The sequence below is a fragment of the Rana temporaria genome, chromosome 5, assembly GCF_905171775.1.
Source record: "Rana temporaria chromosome 5, aRanTem1.1, whole genome shotgun sequence".
Lineage (NCBI taxonomy): Eukaryota > Metazoa > Chordata > Amphibia > Anura > Ranidae > Rana > Rana temporaria.
In genome coordinates this window covers 10,518,108-10,543,370 of record NC_053493.1, presented here as the reverse complement: position 1 = coordinate 10,543,370, position 25,263 = coordinate 10,518,108, and the positions used below count along the sequence as shown (strand labels likewise).

The window sequence follows — 25,263 nt, the reverse complement described above, 5'->3', positions numbered from 1 at the left end:
TCATCTAGTGTTTCTCTAAACAAGATCAATTACAATAGACCTGAAGAAAAAAAAAAACATAAAAAAGGAACAGGGATGGACAACACAGAAAAAAATAAGATATTGTGAAAGAAACTTTATTGTCTTGAGTAAGCACCTAGGTAAGGAAATACAGGCTACTGTCTGATGAGGTCCTCCTGAGGGACACACAATAATGGGACAAATGTGGACACCAGGGACTTAGACAACCATCACCAGAACAAGTTTGAAGAATCCCCTCAATTTTTGTTTTGTAATACACATTATTTTTATGTATAATGAAAATCAAATTCTTGAAAGATGTCTGTAAAGAGTAGACATGTGCAATTTGTGTAGTTCCGAATTTTCGAATTTCCTAATATTCGATTTTTCGAATTTCGAATTTCCGAAACTTTGAATTTCCGAAATTCAGAAATTCTGAAATCGAAAATTTCGAAATGCGGAAATTCAAAATTCGAAAAGCGAAAATCTGAAAATTCTAAAATTCTGAATTTGAAAATTCTAAAATTCGAAATTCTAAAATTTGAAAATCGGAAATTAGAAAATCTGAAATTAGAAAATTCAGAATTTCTGAATTTTCGAATTTCCAAATCATTGAATCTCCCAATTCCCAAGTTTCTGAATTCCCGAAATTTCCAAAAATTTCCAAATTTCCGAATTTTCAAATTTCCGAATTCCCAAATTTCCTGAATTTCCAAATTTTCGAAAAAAGCTAAAAAAACTGATCAAACGGCAACGAAAATGAACAAATTTTCCGGCAGTGCACATGTCTAGTAAAGAGTGTCGTAAGACAGGATAGAGCAGAAAATGTCCTTCTCTAGCTAGATAGGAGAACAGACGTATCTTCAAATTGGACATGAAATTTGATGATGAACTTTAGTATTCCTTCTGTCGTGGTCCTCTGAAGTTTACCAGCAGACATGCTTCTCCTCAGTCTGAGTCACGGGGTCCCCGTAGACCTCCACCTCGCACAAGTGCAGGAATTCATTGAGCCCCGGGATCACCACGCTGACGTATTGACCCTCCATCCCGTTACAGCACAACGCTGTCGTAGGATCAGATAATTGGGTGACCTTACCGCACCTGTGGAGAACAAACAAGGATCAACACAATGATACAGAAATGAGACTTTTTCACTTGGAGGAGGTTTACTAAAGGAGCCCAAAGTGTTCATTCATTTCATTGTCATGCCTGTTGGCCATTTAGGTTTCTCCAGAAGCCCGACTGAAAAATTCTCATAGGTAGATTCAGGTACCTGGGTGCAAACTTGCGGCGGCGTAGCTTAGCCTGTTTAGGCTACGCCGCCGTAAGTTAGCTAGGCAAGTACATGATTCTCAATGTACTTGCCTGCTAATATACGGCGGCGTAGCCTAAAGCAGGCGGGCGTAATGGCGCCGAATTCAAATGTCTTGGAGGGGGGCGTGTTTTATGGTAATGAGGCTTGACCTCACGTTTTTTAAGTTTTTTTTTAATACGCATGCGCCGGGCGCCTAAAGCAGGCGGGCGTAAGGGCGCCGAATTCAAATGTCTTGGAGGGGGGCGTGTTTTATGGTAATGAGGCTTGACCTCAAGTTTTTTACGTTTTTAATTTAATACGCATGCGCCGGGCGCCTACATTTCCCAGTGCGCATTGCGGATAAGTACGCCGCACGGGCCTATTGATTTTGACGTGGACGTAAACGACGTAAATCCCGATTCGCGGACGACTTACGCAAACAACGTAAAAAATTCGAATCTCGCGGCGGGAACGGCGGCCATACTTTAACATTGTTATTCCACCTAATAGATGGAATAACTTTAGGCCTGCTAATGCCTTACGGAAACGGCGTAAAACTACTGCGTCGGCCGGGCGTACGTTCGTGAATCGGCGTATCAACTCATTTACATATTCTACGCCGACCGCAATGGAAGCGCCACCTAGCGGCCATCCGAAATATTGCAATCTAAGATAGGACGGCGCAAGCCGTCGTATCTTAGATATGTTTAAGCGTATCTCTGTTTGAGCATACGCTTAAACATAGGTCGGCGAAGATTCTGAGTTAGGTCGGCTTATCTACTGATAATAGGCATGTGCAGAAGGGAAAAATTTGTTTCGTTTCGTTTTAATTCGTTATTTAATTAATTTCGTTAAGTTAGATTAGTTACATGTGTTAAATTCGTTTTCGGAATTCGTTTGTTTTCGACCGAATTTCGAAAAATCCGGTCGAATTCTAAAATATTTCGACCGTTTTTGGAATTCGTTAGTTTTCGACCGAATTCCGAAAAATCCGGTCAAATTCGAAAGTATTTCGACCAGATTCGAAAACAAATAGTCTCTTTTCGAATAGAATTCATTTTCGAATTATATTCAAATTTTTTTTTTTTTTCGAATTCCGATCAAATATTTTTTTTTTTTTTTTTCGAATTCCGATCGAATTTCGTCCGCGGGTTTTCGATTCGGAATCGAAAACGTTAGTTCGGATTCGGTAAATCCATTAATATTGCAATTCGGGAATTCGTATGCATCCGAATGTCCGAATAATGAAAAATTCGTCTGAATTTCGATTCGGAACGAAACGAAATGCACATGCCTAACTGATAAGCCGGCCTAACTCTTTCTGAATCTACCTATCAGAGAGCAACCTCTACTACTTGCATTGTTGCAAGGATGTCAAAATCATTGTTTTTCACTCTTGTAATGCTTATGCTGGCAGTGGGAAGTGAAAGTCAAATGTTTTTTACGTCCTTGCAACAAGTACATGGGGGGGGGGGGGTTCAGGTTTTTAGAGGGACCTAAATGGCCTACAGGTACAACTATATAGTTATAGTTACATAGTAGGTGAGGTTGAAAAAAGACACAAGTCCATCAAGTCCAACCTATATGTGTGATTATATGTCAGTATTACATTGTATATCCCTGTATGTTGTGGTCGTTCAGGGGCAGTGGCGTCACTAGGGTTGGTGTCACCCGGTGCGAAAAAAAAAATATGGTGTCACCCCCCCACCAACTATAGTCCCCCCTCAGTACAGACCCCCCTCCACTAACTACAGACCCCCCTACCGCAGTATAGATTCACCCTTCCTCAGTACAGACCCCCCACTTAGTCAACGCTGTATCCTGGCCTAGGCCAACAAGGCCCAGGCCTAGGGCAGCACTTTGCAGGGGGGCAGCACGGAAGAAGTCCCTGCTGGCTTGTGCTACACTGTTGGTGTAATGCAAGCTGTTTCTAATTTTGACTGTCCTATCATCCTGGACCACAAACCTTCCTCACTGTGCTGTTTTCTGCTGCACCATTGGCATGGTTATATCTTCTTAGTCCTCTCCATAAAATTATCAGAAATTTGTGCTTGAAGTAGAACTATAGGCAACACTTTTTTTTTTTCATTTTGGAGTAAGGGAGGGTTATAGGCCCTGTCAGTTTATTTTTTTTACCATCCCTGTCCCATTGCAGAGATTTCACTTCACTTTCTGCCCCATAGCCAAACAGGAAGTGATAGGAAATCCATGCAAATTAAGGGAATCCATTCCCCCCCACCCAGGCATTGAGAACTAGTGTCCCCACTCGAAAATTTCAGGGTGGGTCTTAAACAGAAATGGGTGTGGCCTTGACAGGAAGGGGTGGGTCATATTTAAATTAGGGGGTGCACGAGTTTAGTTAGGCTTAGGGCAGCACAAATCCTAAATACACCACTGCACTAAGTACAGACTCTCCTCTATCAATATAGACCCCCTCCCTCAGGATAATCCTCCCCCCTCAGTACAGACACCCCACCTCAGTGCAGACCGCTCCATCATTACAGACACCCCCACCTCAGTGCATACCCCCCAGCAGTACAGACACCCCCCAGTGCAGACCCCCCCCCTCAGTTACAGACACCCCCTCAGTTACAGACCCCCCCAGTTACAGACACCAGTTTAGTGGGAATGATATCATTATCCTTCCCTCCATACTTCTTTCCTTCCTTCCCTTCTTTATTCATCTCAGACTCTAACCACACACCCTCTCGAGCCACCCACATGTAAGCCACGCCCACTATTTTGCATAACCCACACCCATTCCTCGCTTGGCGCGCAGCATTTTTCTATTTTGGGATGACACTCCTACAAATGAATGCCCCACCTCCTAATTATAGCAACATGCAAAATAAGTGTCCCGAATTTTTTTTTTTACAATGTTGGGATTGAGGCCTGAGAAGTAGTGCTGCAAGAGGAAGCCAGGAGGCTTGATCTAAGATTTATTTGTGTTTAATATGATGGTGGAAACCCCTGTGAGGCCAGCCCTTTTCTTAGAATCAAACAAAAGGTGGGAATGGGAATTGGGATTATAATGGTGCCTGAATAGAGATTACAAATGGTACTTTAATATTTTTTTATTACACAAATATTTATAACATACGATACAATCGTGGGTGCATACAATCAATAGAGCAATAATATATTGTTTAATACTGGCCCGAGGTATTGACGACCCACTATGGCTACAGGTCAGTAGTCCCTGGGCCATAGCTCCCAACTGTCCCTGATTTTGAGGGACTGTCTCTGATTTGGAGCAATGTCCCTCTGTCCCTCTTTCAAAAAATTGACCGCGCAATTGCCAGTTAAAGCGACGCAGTGCCGATTCGCAAAAAAGTTCTCTGGTCTTTGGTCTGGCCAGCCAAGTGGTCCGGGGCTTAAAGTGGAGTTCCACCCAAAAATGTAACTTCCACTTTGAAGAAAGGTGACCCCCTGACATGCCACATTTGGCATGTCATTTTTTTTGGGGGGGGGGGGGGGGGAAGCAGAGGGTTCCAGCTCCCACTTCCTCCCTAGTTCGCCTAGTCAACCGGTAGTAAGTCACCTCTCCCCCCTCCCTCGTCACAGGTCCCAGATGATTGCTCCGCGCATTGCGCAGTGCGTGACTGGCTGTGAAGCCACAGCCGGGCGCCCACAGTGACAATGCCGGTGCCGCGGAGAGGAGGGGGAGACAAACAGGGCTTTGTTCCCCCGCATCGCTGGACCCTGGGACAGGTAACTGTTTTTTTAGGCGGAATATCCCTTTAAGGCCGAGTACTCACGAGCAAACATGTCCGTTCGAAATGTCCGACGGGCTGTTTCCGGCGTACAAGGCTGTTTTTTCATTTGGCCCGCTGGCTTGTACACACCAGCGGACGATATTTCCCTGCGGACCTGAACGCGTGCACGTAATCCACGTTTGACGTCACTATAAAGGGAAAGGCCAAAGTCAATGGCGACGCCCTCTGTTCCGCTTTTGCTAGTTACGGCTTTGCTCGTGTTAGTGAAGGTTTGGTTAGAGCTGATTCGCGCTTCTCGGTCTCCAGGCTTTAGCAGGTAGTATTTTCTCGTTCAGTGCGTGTGCTTGTGGGTACGTAGTTGGCATTCGGGTACAGGCGTGCAGTTCGTTCTGCTTAGCAGATTCGTACTGTGCGTTCGTATCTGTGTGTCGTGCGTTCTTTGCAGGTACCACTGGATTTGATTGTGCTTTCTGTTGGAGTGTGTTCTTGACTGACCAGCCGGCCGGTTTGAAGCCATGATGGAGCAGCAGCGTCAATTTTCGCGAGTTGGTGCTGTTTATGGGATGGCTGCTGGATATGTTCATTATTCCAGTACTTTGGCCAGAAACAGGGGGCGGAGGCGTTTCTGGACCAAGAATTGGTTGCGCCAGCGTGACCAGTTCTCACATATGCCTCTGCTTAGGGAAATCCAGGAGAATAATCCTAATGACTATAGGAATTTTCTCCGCATGACGGACCCCGTATTCAACAGTCTGCTGGATCTTCTGTCCCCCTATATCACGAGGCAGGACACTGTGATGCGCCAAGCCATCACGGCCGAGCAGAGGCTTATTGCCACGTTGCGGTACCTGGCGACTGGGAGGAGCCTGCAGGACCTCAAGTTCTCAACAGGCATCTCTCCGCAGGCGCTTGGGGTCATCATACCGGACACGTGTGCTGCCATCATTAAAGTTATGCACGAGGAGTATATGAAGGTAAGTTTCCTCATTTTAACCTCACAATGTGTCTTTAATAATGTGGCAAACTAACTTTTTATTTTATTTCCCAGATATGCTGTGTGTTTAACTAATGTTCCCTTTTCTCACTATGCATGTTGATATCAGCTTTTACATGTTCTTTTTATTTTGGCCTACCTGCATATTTTGATCTTACCCAATATTAACCTGTCCAGCATGCTATCTTCGGGCCAACCCCCACCATGCCACTTTTTTTTTATTTTTTTGTTTTCTAAAAACAGTTTAAACACCCCCCACCCCCCCTTCAAAGTGTTTTTGTCCCCATCAGAGGGCTGTGGAGTCTCTTATTAATTAATTGGCCCTATATATTTGTGCCCCGAAATTCTCCCTTCATAATTTGCAAATGCTATTTAAAAAATGTAAAGTTGCACAAGGATGCTTGTATGATTATGTTTGCAATGTTTATGTGCCAAAGTACTAAATCTCTTTTTTTGTTTGTCCCCACAGCTACCCTCCACACCACAGGAATGGCAGTCTGTGGCTTCCCAATTTGCCGAGCGGTGGGATTTTCCGAACTGCGGTGGAGCAATAGATGGGAAACACGTCCGCATTGTGCCCCCACCCCACTCGGGGTCCTACTATTATAATTACAAGGGTTATCATAGTATCGTGTTGATGGCGGTGGTGTCGGCACAGTATGAGTTTCTATATGTGGACGTGGGGAAGAACGGCCGGATGTCAGATGGGGGAGTGTTCGCACGGACTGATTTCTATGATCGTCTCCAAACTGGTGGTCTGGCATTGCCACCAGATGAAGATAATGTGGAAGGACTTCCGTTTGTGTTCCTAGCGGACGAGGCTTTTGGCCTTGGACCTCACCTAATGCGGCCTTTTCCCCAGAGGACCCTCACCTCAGAGAGGAGTGTGTTCAATTTTCGGTTGTCCAGGGCTCGGAGGGTAGTCGAGAATGCCTTTGGGATCCTCAGCAACCGGTTCCGCCTGTTCCTGACATCGATACATTTGGCGGAATATAAATTGAACACCGTTATATTTGCCTGCTGCATTTTGCACAATTTTCTACGCAGGCACTCCCAGACGTACCTAGCCTCCATGGGCTCTGAGGCAGGACTACCCTCAGAGAACATTCCTGGCCTGGACACTGGTCGCGCTGGCTTGGCCCCCCAATCTGCTCGTGAGGTACGCGACAAATATGTTGAGTACTTCATGGGTCGGGGGGCCATTGCTATGCCAGATCATATTTCTTTCTAATTCGGCCCCCAAAGAAAGGAATATTCTCACAACTAATAAATAATTAGACCATTGGACTTTATACAGTTGTTTGTCATTACTGCTTTTTCTCTATTTTTCTGTCTTCCAGGTTATCTCCAAAAATAGTGCACTTCTAGTGCCAGATTTACTTACTCAGATGTATTAACTAACCACATTTGCACATTATTCACTCATCTACTAACTGGGTATTCAGTCTAGAAATAAGAAGCCACTCTTTTTTCTGCTTTTGATGTCTCATTTTTTTTTTTTATTTTAGTCATTTTTTAACAAGAAATGTGTATTTTTAGGCAGAAAACATTTCCTGCAAATTCTTGAGACAAAATATTGGCTTTTAATTATTTTTTTTTTTGTCTTTATTGACAGTGATTATCAATAATAATGATCGAAACACAATGTAAGAATAATTTCACTGAAACTATACGCTAGAATTTTTGGGCTTGTCATTTGTTTGTGTCTAATTTTTTTTACAAGATTTTAACACAACACAAAACATTTTTTTTTTTTTACAAAAATTAGTTAACTTCTTTCTTTAGGTGAGATTTATTGTTCGTTTTGTGATCTGAAAATGGAAACATTTACAAACCAAAAAAGATCAACACCAAACAAAAATTAAAAACAATAACAGCAGTCAGTCATATGGATGGTGTGCTTTCACACTGGAACACGCCAAAATTTCTAAATGCACACATTCAGTGAAAACTCGCCAAATGTCATTGGTTAAACAGACAAATGGCCACATGTGCTATCTGACATCATGGGTGATCAATGTCTGTGTTTTGTGGGAGCAAACCCTTCCTCTCAACTATTTGAGGATCGAGGAGGGGTTTGTACCCACAAAGCACAGACAATAGATAGTCTGTGATGGCAGCTAGCACATATTGGCACACTGTGTGTGCATTTAGAAATTTTGGCGTATTATAAAGTACAAAAATTAAAAAGGGTTTTGTGGGCGGGGGATGGGCGGGGGATGGGCTTCTGTGGTTCAGTCTTTGACACGGCCCATCATGTCCATGATATTTTTGTAATTTTGGTTGATGACTAGCATCCTTTGTCGCATGTTCTCCATTTCCGTGCTACACTCTGAAATGACATTTCGCACATTCTGCTCCATGACTAGCATCCTTTCCTGCATAATGTCCATTTCCGTGCTGCACTCCATTAGTTGCTGTATAATGATAGAAGCACTTGCACGTGAAAAATGTGCTACTCCATCTTGATCCCCTAAAAAGAAACAAATTGGCATTCAAAATATGTAAATAATTTCCAGCCTATCTGCATATGTTTGGCCCTATTAATATAGGGGTGACACTGACCTGATGGCCTGATAATTTCCACATCCCCAATTTCTTCATCTTCTATCACTCCTCCTTCTTCCACCACCTCCCCATCATCTTCTATCACTCCTCCTTCTTCCACCACCTCCCCATCATCTTCGACTCCTCCTTCATCCATCAATCCACCTTCTTGCAATTTGCCAAATTGTTCTTCCGCCACTTGCCCTTCATCTGATATAAATTCTAAGTCCAAAATAACTTCTTCCTCCTCTCTTCCTTCCTCCTTTCTTCCTTCCTCTTCTCCTTCCACATCCTCTTCTCCTTCCACATCCTCTTCTCCTTCCACATCCTCTTCTCCTTCCACATCCTCCTCTCTTCCTTCCCCAGCCTCCTCCTGCTCAACATGTGGAGGTGTTTGATTTTCCGGGTGTCTGGCCCTCTCTGCCTCCTCCAATTGCTGGCGTCTTCTTTCCCCTATAAGAAATAATAAAAAACAAAAGGTATACTCATCAGCACACTGATATTGGATATCATAAATCGCACACATTGCATAGACGATACATTTATGATGATTTTTGGTTGTTTATTCTTTCAGCAATCCTCCATTTTTGGCGTAGTTCTAGGCCAAGCTCTGATCCTGCCCCTTTTTTGCAAAGAAGTGACACAAATGGATGTCCCCCCAAAACATTAATTCTCGTCGACCCTCCAAATAAATATACTTTGATTTTTGAGACACAGGTGCTTTGCATTTCAAGATGTTAAAACATCAGCTTTATTTGCATTTTGGAGAATGAATCTTGTTTGCCTGTCACATTCACTCAATTTAATTTCTGTGATTTTGCTATTCAACAATGTTGGAAAACCAAGTTTGGGGCCAGTCAGCCATGTCCAGGTGTGTTGTTCCTGGAGTAACGTCACATTTTTGCTAAACAATGTCATATTACGCGTGTTTACTATTTCACAAAATTTGTTTAAGGTTGTTATTTGACATAAACACAATACAGTATCTACACGTGTTCAAAAGTAAAAGCAGGCCAAGGAGGCAGATGTGAAAAAATACATGTCAACACATTATTGCAGACATTCCCCCCCCCCTTAAATAATATGGACTTACTTTTACGCAGAATTTTGAGGATCTTCTTCATGTGATGTGGCTCCCTCAATTTTAAATCGGACCAACGCTTCCGTAGTTGCTCCTTTGACCTGGTGACACCAAACATTCTCCTCATTCTCCTTGCCACCTTGTCCATTATGTGTGACTTCCTACGGTTCTGTGTTTTGTAGGGCCCACATTCACCATCATAATCCTTCCTCCTCATGATGTAAACCAACTCCACCATTTCTTCGAACGCCATATTAGTGGCTTTATATCTTTTAGGCCTGGATCGGGACGGTCCAGCCTCTGTCCCTTCACTTGCGCCATGAGAGCTCCGTGCCCGCTCGTGTGACATCGCCATCTTTCCTTCCCACAGAGATTAGGGGCGTGGAAACGAGGAAATGTCCCGTCAGGGGCGGAGATGAGGGCGGGGATTATTGCATATGCGGAGTGTCGCGAATGCCAACAACGTATTGACGTAGGTTACGCGGAGAATATTCGCGCGATTCCAGAACCTACACAGTTAACGCCATATTTACTTTTTCAATTGATTAGGGGTATGGCAAAGGTGACGAGGGCGGCGTTTCATACATACGCGGAGTGGATAAAAGGCGCTTGACGTGATTACGTAGGTTACGTGTTAATTCAGCGAGCGGAAGAAACGAGGATTGTGAGAGAGGCAGGTAAGAAATTTAAACATGGGATCAGCAGCGGGCTCTAAAATGTAGAGCAATGGGATGGGGGTTTGGTCTGTTGGTTGCACAGTTTTATTAAGCTATTATGTCTCTTGGATACCAGAATGTGATTTTCATACCCAAATGCTTTTGTAGACATCACAAAATAGAGAGATCAAAAATGCTGTGACTCATTAGTAATTATGTAGGGTGTATTCAGATCAGGCCAAGTATTGTTCTGTGTTGGTTGGACAGAGGTCATTAGGAAGTTTCTTTCATGTAATCAATGCTGAGGGGCAGGATATCTACACATGCAATAGTGCCTTGATGAATGCTGTCATTTGTAAGAATTGTGTATGGTTGTAGATTTATATTATTTCCTGCAATGTAACCAAAGGGGCGGCATGTTAAAAAAAAATGTTAGCTAAAACCAACCAATGGGGCAGAGCTGGCCAGCATTTTCAAAACAAGAGACACTGTGTTTGTATTTCTATATAGGTACTACTTTTTTAACAACATATTCTATCAATGTAAATGCTGAGGCTTTTTTTAATTGTGTTTTTGGTTTCTTTTCATTTTTTCTATCTAGAATAAAAAAAATAAAAAAATAAATTCACAATGGATCTCCTGCAGAGCCAAGACATTATCCAGCATTTGCTGGATAAATTTCGGGAAATGCCCATCCTGTGGGATTCAAAGCAGGACCATTACCACAATAAGGACGTACGAGCGGCAGCACTTGAACAGCTAGCAGCATACATGAGGACATGGGTGCCAGAATGCAGTGCCAACATGGTGAAGGATAAACTTGCCAACCTCAGGGGCACATATAGGAGAGCGTACAAAGCTCACCAAAAGCAGCTAAGATCTGGAGCAGCAGCAAGACCACCAAAGGAACCCAAGCTGTGGTATTACAACCAGATGTCATTTTTGCGGGATCAAATGAAAGGCAGGCCATCAATGTCGAGTCTGAATCCCAACCTTTCCTCCACGCTACCTCCCAGCGGGACTTCCCCAGATCACCACAGCCCTGCAGAGTCGGATGAAGAGGGCCTGGCTGACAGAGAGGCAGATCTGCGCCTCTACGATGATGAGGTATAGTAGTTTCATAACTATTTATGTAATAATATTAATTATTGTTTGATTCTTGACTTGATATTGGTTAATAAAATACAAGCTGGGAAGTAAAAATCTAAAATCGTGGGCAAACAAATAGGTGTCAGGGATGACAACTGCAGGGGTCAGAGGGTGAGTCTGTTTTCAAGTTTAAATTCAAGGCAAAAAATAAGATTCAAGCATGAAAATGTGAGTGAGTATATTCCTAAATATATTACAACATGTCCCTTTTTTTTACACAGGAAGAAGAGACCAGCCAGGAGGTGGCAGATCCTCTCCTCACTGACAGCCAGGCCGAAGGGGTCAGTGGCAGCCAGGAGGAGGCCGGGCCCAGTGGCGTTCAGCAGCTCCCCAGGACAACCACCACCAGCCAGGCTCCTCCACTTTATATTAGGCCACCAGGCCGTAAGAAGAAATTGGGGGCAGTGGAGGAAGCCAGCCTGAAAATGATTCAGGAGGCGAGTGCCATCATGAGGGCCCCCCTCAACCCCACTGAGGCCTACAGTGCCTCCGTGGCACATGACCTGAATCAAGGCACGGAGGAGCAGAGGCAACTGGCAAAGGGCGTGATCAACCAGGCCCTTTGGTGGATGCAGAGGGAGCTGCTGACCCCAGACACTGGGCTATGTGACCCGGCCCGGCTTGCTGAACACCATTCTCATGCTGCCACATCATCCCCACCTGCAAGGGCCCAGGGAAGACCCGCTGGAAGGCAGCCTGGAAGGAAGGTTGCAAGGAAGAGGAGACGTTGATGCCCTGCCTTCCATTTGATCCCCCACAAATGGCATCTTGTTTGGACTACCACAGCTTGGGTTCCTTTGGTTATGTGCTGCTGCTTCAGATTTTATTTTGTGTGCTTCCTGAGGTTGGCTAGTTTATCCTTCACCATGTTTCAAATGCAAGTTTGCATGTATGTTGCTAGCTGTTCAAGTGCTGCCATTCTGATTTTGATCCTTTTTATAATTTGCTCAAATAAAAGCCTTTTTGTTGATTTGAAAAACGTGCCTATTGTTTGTAATACTGTGGGTATTATTTTAGGCATCAAACATTACAAACAAATAAAATGTTTAATCTAAAATATTCACTAACTCATGTGGGGGGGGGGGGGGTCATTTGGTGTGCCAACATGGTAGACAATTTAAAAAACCTTCAAAAAAATCCTGTTAAATATACAAACAAAAGCTAAATCAAAACTATTTCCTATTACAATATTCTAAATGGTGACATAACTATAAACACCTAAAGAAAGTGGGAAAGATAACCATTAAACATTAAAAGCAAAAAATTTGAAATGTGGAGGACCACTAAAAATATGATACGTCGGGCCAATAAAAGTTTGCAAAAATCTTACTACATCACAGCTAACAAATGTCACTTTTCAGTATGGAACAACTCAGTTGAAATAACATGAGCTAAATAACTGATTAGTTATAGCAATAGAAGAATGAATAAAACGACGGCATCAAGCATTGGTTATTGTGTGTTTTGCTTCAGTGTTCTATTGCTAGAATTAATCTTTCTATTGACGAATGTGCCATATCCCAAACAAACGTGAGTTTTACCTGAACGAGCGCTCCCGTGGCCTCATTTAGTCTGAGCATGCGCGGGGTTTTTGTACGTTGGTTTTGTGTACTCACCACCAAACATGTACGTTCGGACAGGATTTGAGCGGACGGTTTTAAAACAAGTTTGGAAATAAATGTCTGCTGAAAAACGGCCCGGCGGGCAAATGTACGGTGAAATTCTGTACGCTCGTAACTACACACGACCAAACATGTATGCTGAAACTGGTCCGCGGGCCAGTTTCAGCAAACATGTTTGGTCGTGAGTATGGGGCCTAAGTGGTTAATATGTTTTAGCTTCGTTTTTCTAGAGCTAAAAATATATACCGTATATACTCGAGTATAAGCCGACCCGAATATAAGCCAAGGCACCGAATTTTACCACAAAAAACTGGGAAAAATTATTGACTCGAGTATAAGCCTAGGGTGTCCATCTGCATGCCTCACTGTGCCTCACTTTGCCTCACTGGGGCAGATTCATCAAGGGGATACGACGGCGGATCTCCTGATCCGCCGTCGTATCTCTGCGATCCGATGGTCGGATCTATGCGACTGATTCATAAGAATCAGTTCCGCATAGATCTCCCTTAGAGCCGACTGGTGTAAGTGCCTTACACCAGTCGGATCAAAGGCTGGAATCTACCGCCGGCCGCTAGGTGTCGTCGCAGTTTTTTACGCGTCGGATATGCAAATGAGGAGAACCGCCGATTCAAGACCGAACGCTCGCCGCTTTTTTTTTACGTCGTTTGCGTTCAGCTTTTTCCGGCGCATAGTTACCCCTGCTATATGAGGGGTAGCTAATGTTAAGTATGGCCGTCGTTCCCGTGCCGAGATTCAAATTTTGACGTCGTTTGCGTAAGTCGATCGGGAATACGGATGGCCGGAATTTACGTAGCCGCCGAAAACATTGACGTCCTAGCGACGTCATTTGGAGCATGCGCACTGGCAAATTTCGCCGGCGACGCATGCGCAGTTAAATCGGCGCGGGAACGCGCCTGATTTAAATTGTACACTCCCCCTAGCCGCGGAATTTGAATTCCGCCGGGGGAGTTACGATCCGACGGTGCAATTTTCGAGGTAAGTGCTTGGTGAATCATGCACTTGCCTCGCAAAATTGGACCGGCGGATCGAAAATAAGATAGATTACGCGGATCTAAAGATCCGCAAATCTATCTGAATCTGCCCCACTGTGTCCATGTGCATGCCTCACTGTGCCTCACTTTGCCTCACTGGGCCAGATTCTCGTAGTTTTCCCGCGGCCGTAGCGTAAGCCATTTACACTACGCCGCCGCAACTTACTGGAGCAAGTGCCATATTCCTCAAGCACTTGCTCCGTAGTTTACGGTGGCGTAGTGTAAAAGGCCCGGCGTATCCCCGCGTAATTCAAAGGGGGCGGCTTATATTTAAATTAAGCGCGCCCCCGTGCCGATCGAACAGCGCATGCGCCGGGCTAAAAATAGCCCAGTGCGCATGCTCCAGTTCTCGACGGAAAACGTCAATGACGCCGACGTGTGCGTCATTGACGTAAAGTCGTATTCAAGAACGACTTACGAAAACGACGCACCCGACGGGAAAAGACGACGCGGACCCGACACCATACTTAACATGGCATAAGTCGAACTGGCGTAAGGTTACCCCTCATATAGCAGGGGTAACCTTACGCTTACGCAAACGACGTAAGCGACGGTTACGCAACGCGATTTCGGTCGGCAATCGGCGTATCAGGCTCATTTGCATAAACAAATGAGACCTGAACGTAAACGCCACCTAGCGGCCGGCGGCGAATTACATTTAAGATCCGAAAGTGTAAGTGACTTACACCTGTCGGATCTACAGCGTATCTATGCGAAAATGATTCTAGGAATCACTAGCATAGATACACGGGGCCAAAAACAGAGATACGGCGGAGTTTCCTGAGATACTCCGTCGTAACTCTTCCGAGAATATGGCCCACTGTGTCCATGCCTCACTGTGCCCAGGCCTCACTGTGCCCAGGCCTCACTGTGCCCATGCCTCACTGTGTCCATGCCTCACTGTGTCCATGCCTCACTGTGCCCATGCCTCACTGTGTCCATGACTAGACTTACATTTAACATGGGAGTCTATGGAAGGGGTGCCTGGCTTTGAAAAATCGGTCATAGGTCCCCCAGACAGCAAACTTTGCACACTTGTAGAGGAAGAGTGGGGCTACATGTGTGCCAAGTTTGCAGTCCAGGGGACCTACGGCCGGCCGGTACCGGGTCCCCAAATTCCTGGAGATCAGGCGCAAAAAGGTGACTCGAGTAAAAGCCATGGGGGGGCATTTTCAGCACCAAAAAATGTGCTGAAAAACTCGGCTTATACTCGAGTATATACGGTAATTGGTTACCACTATTTTCCCTGAAGAAGCCAACGTTTAGCGAAACATGTAGGGACTAATGACCTGTAACCATAGTAGGCCCGCCAATACCTTGGCTAGTATTAAAGAATATATTATTGCTCTATTGATTTTATGCATCCACGATTGTATCGTATGTTATAAATATTTGTGTAATAAAAAATATAAAAATAAATGTAAGTACCATTTGTAATCTCTATTGTTCAGGCACCTTTATAATCCCAATTCCCATTCCCACCTTTTGTTTGATTGAATATTTGGGATCAGGTGCCATATCTACTGAGGACACTCGAACCACAATCCTATAAATATATTCATAGGTAAAATCCAGTCATGCAGTAATGTCTCTAATTTTGGGTTCAGGGTGGTGCTTAGGACCTTTGTCATTGGGCTTTTGGACAGGGCCGTCATCAGGGGGGTACAGGCAGTACACCTGTAAGGGGCCCGGATGGCATCCCCCTTTTTTTATTATTATTATTTTTTTTCCCTCAGCACCCAAAGCCCCCTCGACCTCTAAGGGACCCGGATGGCATCCCCCTTTTTTTTTTCCGTCAGTACCCAAAGCCCCTCCCCCGACCTCTAAGGGGCCCGGTGGCCCCCAGGGCCTCAGATGACATTCCCCTTTTTACATTTTTTTTTTGTTCATCAGCACACAAAGCCCCCACAAACTTAAAGCGGTGTTTCACCCTAAAAACAAATTTCTAGCATGCCATCAAGTATACTAGCGTGAGCTACAGTACACCTTTCTTTTATTTTTTGGCGCCGTACTTACAGTTTACTGCCGTAGTGAAGTTTCAGACTCCCCGCGGGGAATGGGCGTTCCTATGCACAGGGAAGATGATTGACGGCCGGCTATGGCTCGTCACGCTGCCCGAAGATAGCCGAAATAGGACTTGCCTCTTCACGGCGCTATACGGCGCCTGCGCACAGACATCGAAGCTGACTGCGCAGGCGCCGTAAAGAGGCAAGTCCTATTTCGGCTATCTTTGGGCAGCGTGACGCGCCATAGCCGGCCGTCAATCATCTTCCCTGTGCATAGGAACGCCCATTCCCCGCGGGGAGTCTGAAACTTCATTACGGCAGTAAACCGTAAGTACGGCGCCAAAAAATAAAAGAAAGGCGTACTGTAGATCGCGCTAGTATGCTTGATGGCATGCTAGAAAAAAAATTTTTTTTTTTAGGGTGAACCCCCGCTTTAATTTGTGGCGGCAGCACCACCCCCCCCCCAGTTTCTCAATTTGCGGCGGGCCCCCCCATTCTCAATTCGCGGCACTCCCCCGCTTCTCAACATGCGACCCCCCAGTTGCCTGAAGCTGTGTAAGGGGCCCCAAAATTCCCAATGATGGCCCTGCCTGTGGTACTCACACTGGGTTGTTATTGTCTGGAGAATTTCCAATTCTGACCTCGGCGTCCTTCATCCGTTCCATACAGCAGTCCGACCGGCCGATGACCACAACGACATTCACTTTGTATTTCTGTTTCAGGTCCACCTTCCACCAGGGTGACGGCTCCGCATTCGTGTGGCTACAGAAGCCGTGATACCAGTTGGTATCGGTCACACCATCAATGGCCTTTTTAGCGTAACCAATAGGCTCAAACAAAAGATCAGAACTCTGCGAGGCTTCTCCGCTTCTGGCGATATTTGTGTCTGAAGGAACAAAAACAGAACACATTCAGTAATTATACATCGCGTGCAAAGTATTTCACATTGTTCTAAAAAGGACCTTCACCAAAAAAATAACTGTAAACTGCAATGTTGTCAATAATTTATCTGAGACAGTGGGGTTGATTTACTATAGCTGGAGAATGCAAGATCCGCTTCCAGGTAAATTTAGGGGGTACAGTGGAACCTCGGTTTAAGAGTAACTTGGTTTGAGAGCGTTTTGATTTGCAAGCAACTTTTTTTTTTTTAATTCTGACCTGGTTTGCGAGTGTTGACTCGCAAGACGAGCAGAATTCAAGCTAAATAGGCCTGCAGTACCTCATTTGGCCTGAGGTACGGGGGTGCAGGAGCCAAGAAAAGCCGAACATTGGCCTGCAATACCTCATTTCGCCTGAGGTACGGGGGCGCAGAAGCCGAGCAGAGCTGAAAATAGGCCTGCAGTACCTCATTTGGCCTGAGGTACGGGGGCGCAGAATCCGAGCAGAGCTGAAAATAGGCCTGCAGTACCTCATTTGGCCTGAGGTACGGGGGCGCAGAAGCCGAGCAGAGCTAAAAATAGGCCTGCAGTACCTCATTTGGCCGAATCGCAAAAAAAGTGCTCTGGTCTTTGGCCAGCCAAATGGTCCGAGGCTGAAGTGGTTAAAAAGTCAACCACTTCCATGGGGTGTTTTTTTACATTTTTATATGGCGGTATTTTACTAAGAATAAGAGACAGGAATAGGCTGTATAAAAACGTTGGAATTTGTCTAGTTTCTAGATGAGCGTTGTTGATACCTTTATTGCGTCTCTCTTTAACTACTTGCCGACCAACCGTCGCAGTTATATGGCGGCAGGTCGGCTCCCCTGCGCGAGAGCCCGTAGCTCTACGTCACCTCGCGAAAGCGGCCACTAGGGGCGCGTGCGCACCCCCCGCTCGTCGCTGATCCCGACGCGCGCGCGATCACCGCCGGGCACCCGCGATCGCTCGTTACAGAGCGAGGACCGGGAGCTGTGTGTGTAAACACACAGCTCCCGGTCCTGTCAGGGGGGGGAGAAATGCCTGACCGTCTGTTCATACAATGTATGAACAGCGATCAGTCATTTCCCCTAGTCAGTCCCATCCCCCCTTCAGTTAGAACACACCCAGGGAACATGATTAACCCCTTCCCCGCCCCCTGGTGTTAACCCCTTCCCTGCCAGTGGCATTTTTATAGTAATCCAAAGCATTTTTATAGCACTGATCGCTATAAAAATTACAATGGTCCCAAAAATTTGTCAAAAGTGTCCGAAGTGTCCGCCATAATGTCGCAGTACCGAAAAAAAAAATTGCTGATCGCCGCCATTACTAGTAAAAAAATAATATTAATAAAAATGCCATAAAACTATCCCCTATTTTGTAAACGCTATTAGAATCTACGCCGACTTATGTTTAAGCGTATGCTCAAACAGAGATACGCTTAAACATATCTAAGATAGGACGGCTTGCGCCGTCCTATCTTAGATTGCAATATTTTGGATGGCTGCTAGGTGGCGCTTCCATTGCGGTCGGCGTAGAATATGTAAATGAGTTGATACGCCGATTCACGAACGTACGCCCGGCCGCCGAATCGACTGCGCCGTTTCCGTAAGGCATTAGCAGGCCTAAAGTTATTCCATCTATTAGGTGGAATAACAATGTTAAAGTATGGCCGCCGTTCCCGCCGCGAGATTCAAATTTTTTACTTTGTTTGCGTAAGTCATCCGCTAATCGGGATTTACGTCGTTTACGTCCACGTCGAAATCAATAGGCCCGTGCGGCGTACTTAACCGCAATTCACACTGGGAAATGTAGTCGCGCAGTAAAAAAAAACCATCAAAAACATGAGGTCAAGCCTCATTACCATAAAACACGCCCCCCCTCAAAGACATTTGAATTCGGCGCCCTTACGCCCGCCCGCTTTAGGCTACGCCGCCGTATATTAGCAGGCAAGTACATTGAGAATCATGTACTTGCCTAGCTAACTTACGGCGGCGTAGCCTAAACACGCTAAGCTACGCCGCCGCAAGTTTGCACCCAGGTACCTGAATCTACCTATATAACTTTTGCGCAAACCAATCAAATACGTTTATTGCGATTTTTTTTTTTTTTTACGAAAAATATGTAGAAGAATACGTATCGGCCTAAACTGAGGAAAAAAAATGTTTTTTTATATATTTTTGAGGGATATTTATTATAGTAAAAAGTAAAAAATATTCATTTTTTTCAAAATTGTCGCTCTATTTTTAGCGCAAAAACTAAAAACCGCAGAGGTGATCAAATACCACCAAAATAAAGTTCTATTTGTGGGAAAAAAGGACGCCAGTTTTGTTTGGTAGCCACGTCGCGCGACCGCGCAATTGTCAGTTAAAGCGACGCAGTGCCGAATCGCAAAAAGTGCTCTGGTCTTTGAGCAGCAATATGGTCCGGGGGGTTAAGTGGTTAAAATACCTGGAGGAGTTCTTTTGGTTACCTAACTGCTGCCATAAGAGTGCATTCAGACCCTCCTCCTTATCTAGTGCGCCAAAGTCATTTGTATGTACTTCATATTATTCTTACCTCCAGGGTGGATGCTGCAGCACCGAGCCAGACCCAACGATCCCAACAGAACCAAAGCAACCAAAGTCTTCATTCTGGAGGAGACATCAGAACACACAGAGAGTCAGTTACCATCATATGATACAGGAAAAGGGGATTCTGCAACTCTTCCTCAATTTTATCACTTCTCCCTCTGGTACTTAGAAATACCTTTTCCTAGATTTACAACTAATTCTCTTTCCATCAGATCTATAATTTCATATACAGTGCCTTGAAAAAAAGTATTCATACCCCCTGAGATTTTGGTCATGTTACAACTAGTGTTGCTCACGAATATTCGTATTGCGAATATTCGGCTCGAATATGGCATATTCGAGTATTCGCAATATATTTCGAATTTCGCGGTGAATATTCGCTATTCCGAATATTCGCATTTTTTCAATTTTATTTTTAAAACAGATCACATCCTATCGACGTCTAAAAGCATTGCTGGTATGATTAGAGACCCTGGGCCGAGTAGCTAAGCTGAGGCGATCCTTTTATGTTGCCGAATATAAAAAAAAAAAATTGCGAATTTTCGCTAATGCGAATGCGAAAATGATTGCGAATTTTTGATAACTGTGGTAGGAGAACTCTGATTGTCTCTGATGCAAAAGGGGGGGGGGGCTTTGTGTATGTTTCTGTTATGAATATTTGTATGTTTGATATTATTTTTTTTTTGTAAGAAGGAAAAAATTGCGCATACCTTAAAAAAAGGGGAGAATACAGCGGCAACTCAAAAATGTTATACAACATAAATTAATACAAGACAGAAAATGGAGTCGCTCTACAAGAATAACAAATATGTCTAGTGACAAGACATGTGGGCAAATTATAAAATAAGCAAGCGCAAATAACTTGTGAAATACACAGTGAAACAAATATATAAAGAAATATAGTCCCAATAATAGAAAAATAATCTTTCATAAAAATGTCTTTGATATGTGAAGTGAAAAAAAGTCCAAAGCATGCAGCATGAACGTGTTCAATCTTCAAGGTGTTTGATTGACAAACGGCTGTGACAGATGGATAGAGTAAAGAATCACCACCAATGCAAAACACTTTTTATTTTCTATTGTAAAATATCACGAATATTCTGAGCCAATCAGAGTGCTCCTACAGCATTTGTCGAAATTGCGCAGTAAATATTGCATTCGCATTTTGCGAAATTTCGAAAAAATATCAAGAATATTCTGAGCCAATCAGAGTGCTCCTACCGCAGTTATCGAAATTTCGCAATTATTTTCGCATTCGCAATAGCGAAAATTCGCAATCATTTCATTTCGATAAAATATCACAAATATTCGAATTTAGCGAATATATATATAGAATATTCGACTATATATTCGAGATATATCGCGAAATCGAATATGGCGTATTCTGCTCAACACTAGTTACAACCACAAATATAAATGTATTTTTTTCCCCCTAAATATCTTCCTTTCCCTTAGTGCAGTCCTCCTTCACTTACCTCATCCTTCCATTTTGCTTTTCAATGTCCTCATTTCTTCTGAGAAATCCTCACTTCCTATTCTTCTGTCTGTAACTCCACACAGTAATGCGACGCTTTCTCCCTGATGTGGAGTGTCGTGCTCGCCCCCCTCCCTTGGACTACGGGAGAGTCAGGACGCTCTCTACGTTGCAGATAGTGAAAGGAGCTGTGTGTTAGAGGGTGTCCTGACTCTCCCGTAGTCCAAGGGAGGGGGGCGAGCACGACACTCCACACCACACAGAAATGCGAGGCTTTCACCCTGGTGTGGAGTGTCGTGCTCGCCCCCTCCCTTGGACTACAGGAGAGACAGGACGCCCACTAACACACAACGTAGAGAGCGTCCTGACTCTCCTGTATTAGAAAAATAAATACATAAAACTATTTTTTTTAGAAATAAAAAACTGATAATTGTCATGTGCGTATGTATTCACCCCCCTTTGTTATGAAGCCCATAAAAAGCTCTGGTGCCACCAATTCCCTTCAGAAGTCACAGAATGAGTGAAATGATGTCCACCTGTGCGCAATCTAAGTGTCACATGATCTGTCATTACACAGACACACCTTTATAAAATGCCCCAGAGGTGGTGCAGGGTGCTGTGTAATGTAAAGGGGTCCAGTGGTGCAGGGTGCTGTGTAATGTAAAGGGGGCCAGTGATGCAGGGTGCTGTGTAATGTAAAGGGGGCCAGTAATGCAGGGTGCTGTGTAATGTAAAGGGGGCCAGTGATGCAGGGGGCTGTGTAATGTAAAGGGGTCCAGTGATGCAGGGTGATGTGTAATGTAAAGGGGTCCAGTGATGCAGGGTGCTGTGTAATGTAAAGGGGTCCAGTGGTGCAGGGTGCTGTGTAATGTAAAGGGGTCCAGTGATGCAGGGTGCTGTGTAATGTAAAGGGGTCCAGTGGTGCAGGGCGCTGTGTAATGTAAAGGGGGCCAGTGGTGCAGGGTGCTGTGTAATGTAAAGGGGGCCAGTGATGCAGGGCGCTGTGTAATGTAAAGGGGGCCAGTGATGCAGGGGGCTGTGTAATGTAAAGGGGGCCAGTGGTGCAGGGGGCTGTGTAATGTAAAGGGGGCCAGTGATGCAGGGCACTGTGTAATGTAAAGGGGGCCAGTGATGCAGGGTGCTGTGTAATGTAAAGGGGGCCAGTGATGCAGGGCACTGTGTAATATAAAGGGGGCCAGTGATGCAGGGTGCTGTGTAATGTAAAGGGGGCCAGTGATGCAGGGTGCTGTGTAATGTAAAGGGGACCAGTGATGGAGGGCACTGTGTAATGTATAGGGGGTCAGTGATGCAGGGTGCTGTGTAATGTAAAGGGGGCCAGTGATGTAGGGTGCTGTGTAATGTAAAGGGGTCCAGAGCTGTGGGGTGCTGTGTAATGTAAAGAGGTCCAGAGCTGTGGGGTGCTGTGTAATGTAAAGGGGGCCAGTGATGTAGGGTGCTGTGTAATGTAAAGGGGTCCAGAGCTGTGGGGTGCTGTGTAATGTAAAGAGGTCCAGAGCTGTGGGGTGCTGTGTAATGTAAAGGGGGCCAGTGATGCAGGGTGCTGTGTAATGTAAAGTGGTCCAGAGGTGCAGTTGTGGAAAAGGGGTACACAGTAGTGACAAAGATATTGAAAGATGCAGGGGGCACAGTGGGGTGTTTTAACATTTTAACGTGGGGGCGCTTTTAACCCCCGCTAGCAGTCAAAGAAAGGGTAAAATGCGACTGTGTAACGTCGCTGCCGAAGCGCCCCCACCCCCCCTCTGAAAAAAAGTTCAGCAGACGCCCATGTGGACATTGCAGTTCTTCTCAGCTCTCATCCAGTACCCTAGACGGCGGAGAAGACAGAGGTAACATGCCACCCAAAACAAACCAGCAGCTCCTTCGGGGTCGGGGGTAGTGCTACAGATGGATGGTGCTAAATACAGGGATATTCTTGTGCAAAACCTGTACCCCTCTGTGTGTGATTTGAGGCGAGGACGGAGGTTCACCTTCCAGCAGGACAATGACCCCAAACACACTGCTAAAGCAACACTTGAGTGGTTTAAGGGGAAACATGTACATGTGTTAGAATGGCCTAGTCACAGCCCAGACCTCAATCCAATAGAAAATCTGTGGTCAGACGTAAAGATTGCTGCTCACAAGCGCAAACCATCCAACCTGAAGGAGCTGGCGCAGTTTTGCAAGGAGGAGGAATGGGCAGAAATCCCAGGGACACTGCCACAATGAAGAACGGGGAAGATGTGGCAAGATCATAGAGAGTTATCCAAAGAGACTCGGAGCTGTGATAGCCGCTAAAGGGGGGCTCTACAAAGTATTGACTTTAGGGGGGTGAATAGTTACGGTCTATTGATACGGTCTATTGATACGCCGCGTAAGTTCTACGATGCCCCGTCGCATCTTTGTTTTGTATCCACAAAACAAGATACGCCTGAATGCGGGCTCGATCCTACTGACGTATGTCTTAGTACGCCGTCGGATCTCAGGTGCATATTTACGCTGTCCGCTAGGTGGAGCTTCCGTAGATTTGCGCAAGTAATATGCAAATTAGGTAGATACGCCGATTCACAAACGTACGTCCGCCCGGCGCATTTTTTTACGTCGTTTACGTAAAGGTTTTTTTCGGCGTAACGTTACCCCTGGGTCTATGAGGCGTACGCAATGTTAAGTATGGACGTCGGGACAGCGTCGAATTTTTCGTCGTTTGCGTAAAACGTTCGCAAATAGGGCTTTGCGTAAATTACGTTCACGTCGAAAGCATTGACTATTTGCGACGTGATTTTGAGCATGCGCACTGGGATACCCCCACGGACGGCCGTTGAAAAAAAAAAAACGTCATTTACGTAGGGTCAAGATGAATTAACATAAAACACGCCCACCTCTTAGCCATTTGAATTCCGCGCCCTTACGCCGACACATTTACACTACGCCGCCGTAACTTATGGCGCAAATTCTTTCTGGATACGGAAAATACGCTGTAAGTTACGGCGGCGTAGTGTATCTGAGATACGCTACGCCTGCCTAAAGATAGGCAGATCTTTGTGGATCTGGGCCATCGACTTTTTCTGTTATTTTCTCCTATTTATTGTTGGCTTCACAGTAAAAAAAATAAATAAAAATTCTTCAAAGTTGTGGGCGTGTTCTGTAAATTAAATGATGAAAATCCTCAAACAATCCGTGTTAATTCCAGGTTGTGAGGCAACAAAACACGAAAAATGCCAAGGAGGGGGGTGAATACTTTTGCAAGGCACTGTGGCACACCTGATCCTATACATATCATACAATGTACCGTATACGTGCGCTTTACTTTATATTAAAAATCTCAGAGAAGCAAATAAAATGCTTGTGAAAGAAAAAAATAATGGGGCAGATTCACATACAATTGGACAGGCGCAGCGTATCAGAGATACGCTACGCCGCCGTACCTTACCTGGCTTAAATTCGAATCCAGGAAGAATTCGCGCCGTAAGTTACGGCGGCGTAGTGTATTTCTGGCGGCGGAATTCAAATCGGCGGGTAGGGGGGCGTGATTCATTTAAATGAAGCGCGTCCCCGCGCCGATTGAACTGCGCATGCTCCGTTTCGAAATTTCCCGCCGTGCTTTGCGCGAAATGACGTTGCAACGACGTCATTTTTTTAACTTAGACGTGACTTACGTCCATCCCTATTCACGGACGACTTACGCAAAAAAAAAATTTAAAATTCAAATTTCAACGCGGGAACGACGGCCATACTTTAACACGGCAAGTCTATCTACACGCCGCAAAATAGCAGCTTTAAATATACGCCGGAAAAAGCCGACTAGAGACGACGTAAGAGAATGCGACGGCCGCGCGTACGTTCGTGGATCGTCGGAAAAAGCTCATTTGCATACCCGACGCGGAAAACGACGCAAACTCTACCCAGCGGACGCCGAAGTATTGCACCTGCGATCCGAAGGCGTATGAAGCCGTACGCCTGTCGGATCGAACCCAGATGCCGTCGTATCTTGGTTTGAGGATTCAAACTAAAGATACGAAATTTGAAAGTAAGCCGGCGTATCAGTATATACGCCGGCGTACTTGCTCTGTGAATCTGCCCCAATGCCACTAGATACACTTTAATTTCTCGGTTATTTTGTGCTTTGCACCCGTTGTCTCCCCTCCCCCCTTCCAGTGTAACATATGAAGGGTCTCTTACCTGAACAGAGTCCTGAGGCTTCTGAAA

The 25,263-nt window shown here is 45.1% G+C and overlaps 1 protein-coding gene across 1 annotated transcript; it reads right to left on the bottom strand.

The window, feature by feature from the left end:
• Nucleotides 1-836: 836 nt before the first annotated feature.
• Nucleotides 837-25,263, bottom strand: LOC120939808 (fucolectin-like). The gene is made up of 4 exons (XM_040352179.1): nucleotides 25,237-25,263; nucleotides 19,573-19,646; nucleotides 16,721-17,003; nucleotides 837-1,101 (listed from the first exon to the last, which is right to left on the bottom strand). The coding sequence occupies exons 2-4, from the start codon at nucleotides 19,643-19,645 to the stop codon at nucleotides 927-929; spliced, it is 531 nt and encodes a 176-aa protein (XP_040208113.1). The 5' UTR covers nucleotide 19,646; nucleotides 25,237-25,263; the 3' UTR covers nucleotides 837-926.

Coding starts and splice junctions, on each gene's coding strand:
- LOC120939808 (XM_040352179.1), bottom strand. CDS start 19,645: ATGAAGACTTTGGTTGCTTTGGTTCTGTTGGGATCGTTGGGTCTGGCT. Junction 17,004..19,572: donor CTGCAGCATCCACCCTGGAG/GTAAGAATAATA, acceptor TTGTTCCTTCAG/ACACAAATATCGCCAGAAGC. Junction 1,102..16,720: donor CCAGACAATAACAACCCAGT/GTGAGTACCACA, acceptor TGTTCTCCACAG/GTGCGGTAAGGTCACCCAAT.